This window comes from Halyomorpha halys, unplaced genomic scaffold, assembly GCF_000696795.3.
Source record: "Halyomorpha halys isolate HHAL.00 unplaced genomic scaffold, Hhal_1.1 Scaffold525.1, whole genome shotgun sequence".
Lineage (NCBI taxonomy): Eukaryota > Metazoa > Arthropoda > Insecta > Hemiptera > Pentatomidae > Halyomorpha > Halyomorpha halys.
In genome coordinates, this window is record NW_027107431.1 from 580,373 (window position 1) to 594,790 (window position 14,418).

General features: G+C 31.8%; 1 protein-coding gene across 1 annotated transcript in view; it reads right to left on the reverse strand.

Moving 5' to 3' along the window:
* BicD (protein bicaudal D) overlaps positions 1-8,766 on the reverse strand; it is a 29,272-nt gene extending 20,506 nt beyond the window's left edge. Inside the window, exons 1-5 of the mRNA XM_014425646.3 lie at positions 8,413-8,766; positions 7,406-7,546; positions 3,120-3,344; positions 752-889; positions 266-365 (exon numbers count right to left, since the gene is read on the reverse strand). Coding sequence (XP_014281132.1) covers positions 266-365; positions 752-889; positions 3,120-3,344; positions 7,406-7,546; positions 8,413-8,622 — 814 coding nt within the window. The 5' untranslated portion in view covers positions 8,623-8,766. The remainder of the gene's footprint in view (positions 1-265; positions 366-751; positions 890-3,119; positions 3,345-7,405; positions 7,547-8,412) is intronic.
* Between the last annotated feature and the right edge of the window lie 5,652 nt (positions 8,767-14,418).

Here is a 14,418-nt window from a genome sequence, read left to right on the forward strand (position 1 = left end):
TATATATGAAAAATTAGGTTAACCAAGAATTACAGTTCAAACAATAATGAAAAACAAAAAGAAACAAATAAATGAAATAAAAAGTGTTTTTTCAATGGATTTGACAATACAAATGTTTTTACATTTATGTATAGGACTTGACTTAAGTCATTTTCCAAGAAACAGAATCTGACATAAGTACAAAAGGAACATAACAGTAAATAAATTATTCATATGAGGAAAAAATAACACTGTAGAATGAAAAAGATATAAATGTCAAATGTACCTCTCATGTTGAAAGCCAAATTGCTCAAACTATACATAGATTCACTATTAATACGATGATCTAATTCCTTTTTCATGGCATATTTTGCTTCTCTTTCTGCCTGAAAATAAAAAAATTAAAATAAACAAACATAAATAATAAAGTGAGTAATGTGATAAAAAAGTTGTTGGTGAAACAGTTTTTTAACGAATCATGTACAAAAAAGTTTTTTTTAATCATTAAAACAGGTGCTGTGTTCCTTTAAAGTTCAAAGAATTAAATGTCAAAAAATTATATTATGACATTTTGTTTTATTTTTAATTTTTTCCCACACATTATACTTACAATGAACATGAATAAAATATTAAAGGATATAAGTATAAGATATATGAAATAATTTGTTAATAAATACTATATTTGTATTGCTAAATGAAAGATAACATAAAACATATGTTCAATTAAACACAATAGAAAATAAAATGAAAAATAAAAATCATAAATGAGTACCTGCAATGATTCTAAAGCTTCTTCCATCTGCTTTTCTGCTATCTTTTTGAGTTTAGTTAGTTCATCAACCTGCTGTTGGTAAACTTCAACTTCTTCTTGCAATCGACTAATTTCATGTTTTGCACCCTCAAACTCTACCTGTAAACAAGTATAAACAATATCATAACATTACAGTCATTTAATATACCCACTTGGAAAATTATTTAATATCATGGCACTTTTTTCCACATTTAAATTAAACAAGAAAAAAAATTCTAAAAATTGAATAGGAAATAAGATATTGATAATATATCTCAAGTAGTATGATTATAAATTAAACCTTAAATCATTATAGATTTAAATTAAACTTTATAATCATACTACTTGACTAAAAATTGAATAGGAAATAAGATATTGATAATATATCTCAAGTAGTATGATTATAAATTAAACCTTAAATCATTATAGATTTAAATTAAACCTTTAGTATCCAACCATAAACATGTTTATAGCCACCACAAATCCTAGAAGTAAATAAAGAATTCATTGGAAACGGGTTGGTGCCACAAAATAATCACTAGATAATAAGTAAAGTACCTTGAAAAAATTTCTGACTTTTCTCAAATTTTTCCTCACCATTTTCAAGTTTATTATATTTGTAACCTCATTAAAAATTCATTAATTATCATAACTATTTGGGCTTCTTAAATGCACTTATCAATTGTCTACAGTTTCAGTAAATAACAACTAATGAGGCTATCAATCATAAAACATTGCATCTGACATTAGCTGTGAATTCACAGGGTTCTTTAGAGCTTATTTTAAAGATTTTTGAAAATATCTGTTTTTTAAGGAATAATTTTGGAATTGAATTAAACTTCTGCTATAAGGTAAAACATTGTAATTAAAAAACAGTTTGTCATCGTGAAAGTTTTCATTTTTTCAGTCACCATGTTTCACAATCGAATGCCTGAAATAGAAACTAACACTGATTAAATATGGTTTTGCCCAGCAATATGGTTGAAATGGTGCAAAAACAAAAATTTTTTTCAACTTTGTCAAGTAATTCGATGTAGTGACTTTAAAAATCCTATCATAGAAATGGTTGTTCTAAATTAAAAATCTTTCAAATACAATTTGTAAACCCCCAAATTTGGAATTATTAGCAAGTACCTTATATTTCAAAGCTAAATACCTGGTGCTACTCTTTCACATATCCACAGGTAGTGAGTCACTTTTTCTCCCTTTTACTAGCTCATTTGTACAAATCCTAATCTACTTCCAGTTAAGGAATAAACTAGGAAATTGGCAAATTTATACCTTTTGGCTGATTACATATGAGGAAATTCTAAAATATAAAATATAGGAAACAGTAAAAATACTAATGTTTTACTCCCAAAAAAATCAAACTGGCAGATCCAATTTTAAAACCTATAAGATTTATTTTTCAAGGTGTATTGTAAATGTTAATACCTATTAACAAAAAGATTATATCAACGGTTACATGTTTTGCGATATTTATAAGTTTTATAAAGTCTATAAATTTTTGTCATGTTTTCATCAGATATACTTTAGCTAGAATTTTTTAGACACAAATTTTGTACACTTTTCACCAATTTTAAAATTATATTTGACACTTAGAAGACACTATTAGTCTTTAAACTTGATAGACCAATTAAAGTCAAAACAATACACAACATTGGTCCTATGACGTTTTTCTTATCTCTCATAGGTTTATAAATTAAATGGAGAAAGATTTTTAGGTTTAGTGAAACGTTTTCACACTTTATTTCTACTTTTAATTTATAATTCCAAAATTGGGCTTTCTAACTAAAACTGCCTAGTGAATTAAAAAAAAATTGCTTCAAATGAGTAACTAACATTGTAAATTCATACCAGAATCAAGTTCAAAATGACAGTTGTGACAACACAAAATTTTACCAACTTTGCCAAAATTAGACTTCAGAGTGCATAAACCTTGGAAACAGCTGTGCTAATTAAAAAACTAGTAGGATAATAGTTTTTTATCATTAAATTTTGTATTCATTGACAACCTTATACTTTATTTATCTCAAACATAAACATGTAGATTCGAAATTTTTTTTCCCTAAGAACTAATAAAAAAGTGGAACTTTTTTTTTAATTTTTAAAACCCCCTTCCTGGTCAGGGAGGGTGGCGGTTTATCTAGAGGAAACCAACCTATTCTAACCATGGTGGAGGGTCAAGGATTTTGAGGAACCACCACAGAAATGAAAAAGTAAACCCTCAGGTCAGAACTGATCACCTGAGCACTTGGAACTTGAACTTAAAGTGGAACTATCCATTGTTAACAAAAAAATAAATAAATAAAAAGTATTAAAAAGAATAAAATAAGAAAAAAATATTTACCTGAGATGACTTCAGTCCTGAAACTTGCTTTTGAAGAGTAATATTTTCTTCTTCTAATTCGGAATAATCAAGAAGAAGACGAGTTTCTCTAGTCTTTATTTCTTTTAATTCCGACCTAATTTGCTTCCTTTCACGCTCTATTTCAATTTTACATTTATTTAATTCATTATATTCATGTAATATTCTATCTCTCTCTTCCACTGCTCTATCTAACTCCTGTCTCATCTGAAAAATAATAAAAAAGTCCTATCAGTAAGAAATTTACTTAAATATAGAAAAATTATAAGTGATTAGACTATGTATTTAAATGCACCAGAGACACCAGAGATAAACTACAGATTATAATATAATTTTTGAAAATCAAATTTCTCCATTTCTGTTATTCTTCCTGTAATTACATCTCCGATGTAAACCCACCTTTCAGTACCTTAGTGGCTGTCACATTCTCATATTTACTTATGTTATTATATTTTATTCCAGGAAACACTTTAGCTCCCTAACCACTGAGTCTCATTCCTTCCCTTACCAACAACTCTGGTCTTCCTCTCAGTGCTCCTTAACGCCAACTCTTTTCTGACATACGAGTTCTAATTCAATTATTTTACCCTCCCCTCTTTGTTAGATGATAAGACATAAAAAAGTCTTACTAGACTAATATTAGTCTATAATTAGTAAAATACATTATCTTAAAACACCATTTGTGTGCATCTAAAAAAATAACAAATAATATAATTGTTCATATACTGAATTTTAATCAGTAATTTCACGGGAAAAAATTCATGGGCATTTTTCAATAATGGGGAACAAAGGAGAAAATAGAAATAATGACAGAGGCTAATTTTTTAACAATATATTAATAAAGAAACAAAATGACAAAGCTCAACATAAATGAATATCGATTGGGTACTATAAACGTTAATTTTATATAATTATCCCTAAAATAAGATGAATTTTTTAATAATTTTAGGTTGAAATAGATATTGTTAAACATACAGGCCTAAGAGAGAAATGAGTTTAGATTCAAAGATGATTATAAGATAGAATAAGCCTAGGTAGCTCCTTTTAAGTGATATAATAAAGTGAAGATAGATTCTAAGGGCAATATTGAATATTTAAGGCAGGTATTCTTACCTTGTCTAATAAGTTTATAAATAAATAGACTATACAGTGAATGAGGACTAAGATAATATTTAACATCAAAGTAGAAAGAGATTATCTAAAATTAGGGATGCATCTGTGATTGCTATGAGAGACAGGGTCAGCTGGAGAGTCCAGAGCAACATCGTTCTTTAAGTATGCTTGATAGGGCCACTGACTGACTGACCACAGTCTGATTAGAATAGGGGAGAGCATCTTATCCTAAGGCAAGATAACAGTTGATATCTTGATTTGATTCCTTCTGATTTTAGATTTTTGGCCTAACAAATTTTTTTGTTTTTTCAACTGTAATTTATAATCTCAACTTTTTCTCTTGTAGTTAAAAATTTAAATGGAGTCATTCTTAACGTTCATTGATAGAAGAAAAACAACTGAGGTTTATAGCACTTTAAGTAAACTATAATGAGCAGAGAAGAGGTAAATTAAATGGAAACAGATTAGGATTTATGTGAAATATGATACCAAAATGAAAACAATCCATTGAAAATTATGAATTAATCCAATTCAAAGGCCTGAATGTATCAGGCCTTCCCTGATCCAAAAGCAGAGGAGAGATTAGGGAAATGCTACTAAAAATTGAGCCTTCTGTCAGCACCTGTGACAGGTTTGCAAAGTATTATTTGGTCATTATAAATAAAAAATGCTTGAACATAACTGAATATGAAGGAGATAGTTGGGGATGTCGTTGATCTTGATGTGGACCCCAGGACATGAAGGGATTGAAGGAAACAAGAAGGCAGATACCCTAGAAGGAAGGGATCAGAAATGATGCTTATTGGCCCTGAGCCATATTGCAACATATCTGGAAGTGCAATCAGGAAGGTGGTTGATTCCTGGGAACATAAAGAGAAGGAAATACTGGACATTGAAACCAGGCATGAAGCAATCCAAGCTCTTTATTAAAATAAAAGAGGAAAAAATAAAATTTTACCTCCAACTTACTAGAAATGAACTCTTCACGGGCCACTGCCCCTTAAAATATCATCTTAAGAAGATGAGGCTGTTGGAGGATTCCATCTGTCATCTATGTATGAAAGACAAAGAAAATGCATAGCACATTCTGTGTGAATGTGAACCCCTTGCCTTTCGAAGACTGCAGTATTTGGGACAGGACAGAATGGAACCTGAAGACATTTCTAGAACAAACCCAAAAGAATTATTGAACTTCGTAAGAAGCATAGGATTCATATGGGATATCTAATGGAAAGAGGGGTAACTAACAAAAGATCCAACTGGGTGGAAGTGAAAAAGGGATTCCCGACCCTCAGTGTAATAATAATAATGGAGGTGCCGCTAAAAGGAACAAAAAATAGTTATCTACTAATCATTTGCTTGACAAATGAATAGTTGATAATTATTTTTTGTTTCTTTTGAACGCATTCCCGACTATCTCCTTCCTATATTTGGTTATGTTTGAAGATTTCAAGAAGTTCAACAACTCGAAGGTAAAAAACAATGTCCAACCATAAAAAACAAAAAACATACAAGGTATGGTAGTACATAATTCCTATGGCAAAGTAAACAAGGAGACAAGAAAATTAAATGGATTCAAGATTTCAGAATTCAGATAGAAGTAATAGAACAAAATGACCCCTCTCCAATGTTGCGAGATAAGAACTTGACTGTTAACCAATACCATTGTTGACAAGAGCACATTAGCCAACACCCAACTCATTGAATGACAATGAATATCACAAAAATAGGAAGACAAATGAAGTAGAGAGACGAAAAGAAACTTTGTAAAATCCTATATTGTAGATCTAAATAGGAGAAGAAAAGATGGAGACAAATTTAAAGATTTTAAAATCTGAAAAAAATGTTTGAAATATTAACAAATTCATATTCAGTTTGTCAGGGTATCAATAAAGATAATAGATGTCCACTTTTTCAGAAAATCTATAAAAATTTTAAATAAATTGTATTCATATGAGAGTTTTATGAAATGTCTTATGAATTAATAAGTTAAAAAAATAATATAAAAATATTCATCATTGATTTCATATGGAGAGTGTCAGCTTGGTAGATTTTTTAACAGAAATTGATAATTGGAAGTTACCAGCTACAACACCTGTTTTTTACCACTAAAGTAAATTACTAACCTTACTAACCAGAACTGAAGTATAGGAAAAAAATAAGGTTAAGATTACACCAAGAGCAAGCTAGTTACAAACACACTACTTAGTTAAATTACTATATTTACATATTTAAAATTAAACATTTAATAATTTATAGCAATATTGTATCTTGCTATATCTCAGATAAAAGAGAATGTAATACATGTTAAGTTATCAACCAAATTCAATAATTTATATTTGAATTTTATAGGTATCATATACATAAAATCTCAGTAATAGAAACAAGGTAAAGTCAATCAAAATGAACTTTAACTATGATTCATTACACAAGTAACACGAGAATCGTTTTGATAATAAGCCATTTGAGAGGTTAAAATATTAAAAATTATAACGAACAAGAGACATAGTTTTGCTTTAATTGATGAAATTACTGGAAAAATATCAAAAGGATAGATATTTTCAAGAAACCTTGAATTTCTACTAAATTGGTTTTAACGAGATTAAGTCATACTTCAACAGATTACTTGAAATTCACAAGCACAAAAAATATCAACTAAGATCCTATTTCAAGAAATTCCTGAGGGTTAATCTAAACTAGTCACTGTAGAAAGCTATGTTAAAATTTGAATTGTTAGTAAGATTTAAAGTATTTGACTAACATTTTGTCCCAAGGAAAAATGAGTTTTATGTTCCATAACAAGAGCCAATTTAGGACAAAGCATTCTATCGCATGCCTATCAAATCAAGAAAAGTATTGTACCATTATATTAAGTTAAAGAGATGATAAATATTGTAAAAATAATAATGTTATAATGTTATATTATTGTAAATAATAATGATTCTAATTCATATCATGATAACTACACCAATGAAAAGAAATATAAAAATTATAAGTTTAATAATTAATAGCTAATAATACATTAGGAAACTAATTAAATAATAACTGCAAAAAGCACTAATAATCAATTTATTGTGAATATCCAGAAATTGATTACAATTAAAGTAATTGCTCCATTTCCGTATCATAAAAGTAAATCTAGAAAAGGTAGTTACTTGTTTCAAATCATTTTCTAAATCAAGGATAGTGGAATTGAGAGATGTTTCCATAGCAGCTGATTCGCTGAGGAGGGATTCTTCCTGCTCAATTCCAGATTCCTTAGTAACCTTGTGAGTTGTCTGGAATTTCGCCAACGCCTAGGGAAAATATAACACTTAATGAAACAATTTAAAATGAAAAAAAATTCACTAAAAAAAATTAATAAAAACTTTAAAAAAAAGTATATTAGGTCCAACTAATAACTATCAAACATTACATAACACAAACGACTCAAAGAAAAAGAAGGTGTATGTAAGATTTAACTCTTGACTTGGGCCCTAGAGTTTCAGCAACTTTTCACCATTATATCATAGTACGCAAACAGTCTCTTGGCTTAGCAGTTAATTTTTTATATTTAAGTATATAATCACAAAATATCTGTACCTTCACAAACATAAGTACACTTTTATTTAATCTATACTTAAAAACTAAGGTTTTTACTGAGAGAAAATGCTAAAATAACACTTGAATACAAAGAAGGCATCAGCTAAAAGAAAGTAATAAAACATATTTGATTTAAACCTTCAAAATGTACGATCAATATATGCTATTATAAGGTTATGAATACAGCAGATATAGAAATATGATAACAGTTATCCTCTAAAATAGAGATCATCTCAAAATGTAAAGAATTCTTTAGAACTCATGTTACTAAATGAGTAAAAGTAAAAACATAACAATAAATCATTATCACCTCTACAGAAAACTTTTGAATAAAATCAAAATTTCGGTCTAAAGCAATCGTAAAATGGATTCTTGGATAGATAAATTATAAGTATCTTGAGAAGAGACTACAGAAAAATAATGTGAATGCATTCCTCAGAATCTGTCATAAGGATTGTGACATTCTATACTACAAGTTTGAATTAAATATATTTAGAGGCAGACTGCAATAGATTGTATGCTATATGATAAAGTTAAAAAAAAGCTTAAAAATAAAGAATTGTGACAAACTAGTACATACTTCCTGGGTAATGTCAAGTTCATTTCTGGTGTTTTCGTATAAACTTTCAAGTTCTTCACACCTCTGCTGCAAGTTTTCTTTTTCTTCCAATAACACCAATCCATATTGAGCAGACTGGACTTTTTCACTACTAGCCTGGTCAAGTTCACGACTAAGTCTTTCAATTTCTTGTCGTAATTCATTTATAGTACCTGCACCTAGAGTCTCCATAATTCCAACAAAAAATCTTCATCAGAATGCTATCTATTGCTGATATTTTTGTACATAATAACCTCTTGCATTATCAAAGTTAACAATTGCACAAATATAATAGCGTAGTGAGGTTTAAGCTATATCTATCAACTAATCCGCCGTTCCATCTTAAACTATAACCGAGTAAAATATCCAGACTGTAGTCCAGATAATTACCTGAAGTTTACACTCCACATCTGTATGATTACCAGACCTTTACGATCAGTGAATTGGCAGTTTTAATTTCTTTTTTAAACAAAACTAAGAACAACTGGGATAAATACATTTACATAAAAATGGCATATTTAAATAAAAATTAATTATATTTTTATGACAGCAATAGCCATACTAAATTTACTCTGTATATTACCGTTTTTCTTTATCCCAGATAAACAATAAAAGTTATGATGACGTCATTAGAATGCTGATAAATTATAAACATTATAAAATTTATATTACATACATGGTACAAATAGATAAGATAGTTTCACTAGTTAGGGTACATGAAAAATTCTAAACAAAGTAGTTATTCTGGTGCACTTCATTCAATATTAAGAGACATTCTATAAAATTCAAATCAGTAATTTATATTCTGAGAAGTTGAGAGGTTTGTTTAAATACAATACAGAGGTATTCCTTTTCCCTTTCCTGAAAAATATGTCAAACACTCTGAATAAATGGTAGACAGTTAGAAACAAGTCAGGTGAATAAGGTAGAACTTTAGAATTCAGATCATGAATTTTCTTAAGCCCGTGTCAATAAACCAGCGCTTGTTGCTGTACATTATCTTAAACCAAAAACATCTCCTGTCGCCCCTAGGCCTAAGCAGTTCGCGGTTTTCCCCTTCGTTTGTTGTCGACATATCTAAGGGATTATACCCGTATTGCGTTTCTCTTATGTCTTGTATTATAGATCAGAATTCATTGCAACTGCTTTTGAATCTATACTATCCATCTTGGATAATTCACAAAATAGTCATTACTTAAGTAACTTTTTTAGAGGTTGCAGAACGACAAAGAACCAAATATTGTCACGAGCTGGTTGCAAGAGCACCGATGCAGATTTATAGTGGTTCTCTCAATGTAATATGTAAGATGGTGGTTATAAGATTCTCCATCCAAACTTGATGCACACAATGAGAGACACCAGAAACCCTACTAAGGACACTCGAATAAATAAATACCACAGACCCAGCTGACTGTGTTTACCGATGGCTCAGCTACAGCCGATCGTCTTGCATCTGTAGTGAAAACCTGTGAAAGGGTTTTGCTGCTGTAGGTAAACACACCACAAATTTGGCAGGGAGATAACAACGGTTAGAGAAGCAGAGGAAAAGGAACTACTCAGTTTTGGAACTGAAGCAGCATGAGCTCCGTGTGAATTTTGATAATCAGAATATTAACAGGACTCATGAAGCGAAATATCTAGGATGATAAGCTAACCTGGGCTAAGCAATGTGAGCATGCTGCTGATAAAGGAGAATCAAGACTGCGACTAATAAAACGAATCACAGCCATAAAATGGGAAGCAACGGCTGAGGTGTTAAGACATGCATATAGGTCATATATAAGACCAGTCCTGGAATATGGATCAGGGATTATGGTTACAGCTACCGATTCAGTGCTGGGACGTCTTGATATAGTTCAAAATAAGGCATTGAGGGTTATTACCGGTGCGGCTAAATCGACACCGATTCTAGCCATGCAACTGAAAATAGAGATCGAGTCCCTAAAAGATAGGCGAAAAATGAATGCCGTCATCCTTTACGAGCGCGTGCTAAGGAATGGCAGTGATTACTGGGCCAGCACTGTTGGTAATGCTAGGCGACTAAAAACGCAGTTAACATTTATTGAAACAACAAAATCCTAGCCTAGGCCTGAACTTTGAGATGTGAGAGCCTCTGCTTGACTTTACTAAACAAAGCGTTTGGACGTGTCCATATGCTATAGCACTGGATCTAATAACGCCCATCAACAAATCCATGACCCCTGCGAAAGATCTAAGGACTGTGGCATTGGCCACTGTAGCCGAGCGCTACCCAGAGCCAGAATGGATCCATATATACACTGATGGGTCAGCTAGAAAGGCAAATAAAAATGCGAGTGCAGGTGTCTATAGCAGCCGGTTCCAACTATCAGCACCTGCTGGAGCAAACGCTACCAATTTTGATGGAGAGGTAGCTACTATTACGTTGGCTTTAGAAAAGCTTGCTCACGCCAGCGCAAAGAAGATAGTTCTGCTGTCGGATTCTAGGGCAGCACTGTTGGCAATAGCCTCAGGACATCCCTCGGCTAATGCTAGAATTCTTGCTAGTAGAAAGAAATGGCCCGAAGCGTTATCACTGAAAGAGCGGAGGAAAGGAGTAGAGGAGAATGTGTGGGTAAGAACTGGGTGGCATTGCTAGATCCTAAGAAGCGCCCTCCATTGACTTTATCAAGAGCGGTGGCATTGGCATACTTCAGGTTGAACACTGGACATGACTATTGGCGGCACCACCTGGAGAGAATAGGAGAGGCTGAGTCTTCAGACTGCGTCCTGTGTGGAGATGGTGAGATGACCGGCGATCACATATTTGCATGTGTGGCAACGACGGACTTAATTACAGACAGGAGTTACGTGAACAAAGCTAAATTTTATTGGGCTGTTCGAAACCAAATGGCAGAAATGCCTCCTTTGGCGTAGGAAAAAAAAAGTTTTGGAACTGGGAAATCCCATATAGTCAACTCTTGAGCAGCCATTTTAGCTCTTGGGACACAAACATTTAGTGACAACCATATTGTAACGAGGTTATCTCGTCGGTCGAGAAACGATCGATAATAATTGAAATTACCGATTGATCGATAACAGTGATCTGTTGGCTGTAGTTGTGGGCAGGGGTTTTCGAGGGGAGGAAGGGTACAGAAAGCCGTAGTGGAGTGATTGTATTGTGGTAATCTCTTTAGTTTGCAATAAAAAAAAAAAATTGTGTGATGATTCCTGGCCCAGATAACGCTACAATATTGTTGATGATTCATAGAAAATAATCGTTTATTTCATGGAACTAAATCAGAGATAATTTACAAGAGTGTCTTCTCACACAGCGGATGAAATGAAAGATCAAATAAACTTGCAAAATGAGGATGCTGAGGATCTCGCCTCAGCCAGATATTCCCCTAAATTATGAAGTACTGTGTCTCTGATAAAAAGTGAAATAGACAGATCTTCTGAAGATCTTCACGGACCGAAAATGTAGGGAGAATCTGCTGACACAAGGATTTCTCTGAAATCTTCCCAAAATAATATTTATAGTAAGCTTCCGTTGCTTTTTTTTATTTATCCCTTATCTAGCCATTACTGACATAAAGGCCCAGTTTTCATTTCGGGGGACAACCACGAAATAAAAGTGAACCCGCAATCTAAGCGGCGCCGCTGCAGACACAATGTTACTAAGGTGACGCCTTAACACAAACGTTTACAACAGGCTACTTACATGTGAATGCGGAATAGTTGATTTGAAGTACCCGTTAATTGTTGATCAAAATCAACCAATGACTTTCGGCACCTACTAACATGTCCATTCCTCAAGGACGACGTAGCAACAGCTGGGCTACTAAAATTAGACCATCACCATCGTAACGTATATTTACATTAGGCTGTCAGAACTAAGATAGACTTGATTCCACATGGAGGCGTTAGTTTAAAAAAAAATCTCATTAATTCCAGGAATATGCCTAATTGGGATAAAATTAGATATTTCGGTAAACATAATTGATTCAAGGGAGAAACTACATCTATTTTATCAATGGATAAAACACAACGGTTTCTGTAGTGTTGCATATAATGTTTTCAATCACAATTAATTATTACAACCCGAAAAGATACACATGAATTCTTTATAGACTTTATAGATAGATCTGTCTATGAGGAGTCAAGGTTGCAGTACTCTGTAAGGAAGTTACTAAACCAACGGTTGTGCATGGAGGTGATTAAAAATAAAATTATATAGTTCTTATTAATTATTTTACTTAAACCAATGTTTTTCTTAGACCAAATTAATTAATTTTATTTATTAAAAATATTACGCAAAAAATAGATTTAATTTATGCTTGAAGAAGTTTGTCGGGGGGTGCGGTCAGCAAAGAACAACATAAATAAACAAAACCATATTTATTTATTTTGACCAGTCAGTTACCAATTTTCCCTCTACTCCACAACCCCTAATGAAGACCTGAAACTCAGGTCGAAACGTCGGCATAAAATAAATAAATATGGTTTTGTTTATTTATGTTGTTCTTTGCTGACCGCACCCCCCGACAAACTTCTTCAAGCATTAATCTACGGTCAACTATCTACACCTCATTATAGATTTAATTTAATTTTCCCTTGAAAAAAAAAAAATTCTCAACAGTGGCTTTTTAATTTGCGAATCATTTTTCTAACAAGAAATATCAGATCATGGCATGGACCCCGCGATATTTGTTTATAATGACAAATTATTCTCAATTCAGAATAATTTGATACATCATTTCAATCCCTATCTTACGATCTGGGTAGATATCGGTCGTGTCAGTCCGCTTTCAGAAACACCCGGTATTCCATCTAAGATCGGAGGCTAAGTAACTAATAATGATTGAATGGGGGTAATGAGAATTTGACGAGCTTGATGACTCTAGTTAGTGTTTATATTGGACATTATGTATACTATTGTTGAGGAATGTTCGAAAACAATGTAGACTTTAAAAGGCCTTTAATAGGAAGTTAAAATGTTAAATTACGGGGGAAAAAATGGTTAATATTTCAAAGCAGTGTAATGAGGATAACGAGAATCATAAACATACCTAAAAATTACCTTTACACCTTGTAATATGAGCAGAAAAATACGGGATTGCCGAGCTTAGGCAGTATTTCTCTTTAGTTTCATGGAAATCTGAATTGGAGAATCATATAGAAAATATCCATAGACGCGTGATGATAATACATTTTCCAGTTTCAAATTTTCGAATAAAATATTGATTTATGGGCTGCATTTAAAATAATTATGAATTCATCACTACAAAGCTTACTACGATCTTTTATTTTTTTTAAAAGGTTTTCCCGGACAAAGAACATATCTTAAGTTCACAGAGTTGAAGATTTAACAAAAACTGTTTTTTTTCACCCGCCGGTTCAGTGAACACTGAGAGTTTTGGAAACAAAAAATAGAAATTTGATTGCAGGAAATGATTTCTTTAAAAATGTATATTATAAAAAGAGATGAGAAGAACACAATAAAAACTAAAAATTGTCTAAAAGACACACATCTTAGATGGAATATTGCTGTTTCACTATAATTTACATTTTTTTGAGAACCAAACATATAACAGAAGGTGTTCTGAATAAAAATGCACTAGAAATTTTGAAGTGTGAAGAAAATCTGTAAACTTGTACTCTAGTAAATGAAGTTTCAATGAAAAATCTTAAATTGAATAGCTGTGCATAAAGTTATATTTAGAGAGCATATCGCAATTGAATTAAGTTGAAAGTAAAGATAATAAATTACTTGATGCTAAGAATATGTAGGATCTATATAAATTTATATTCCAGAGATAAATAAAGTCATAAAATATAAACGAAGCGGGAAAAAAAAAATTTTACCTACTTCATACGTCTACTCTGTTCACCCCACTTCATTTAATCATTACTTGAACGTGCTTAGTATTAAAATCATTCTAAAATATAATTTGTACATAGGTATGCCCTAGTAGTCTATTTAATACCATATTATGAAGTATTTCCTTACCACTACACTGTCGACTG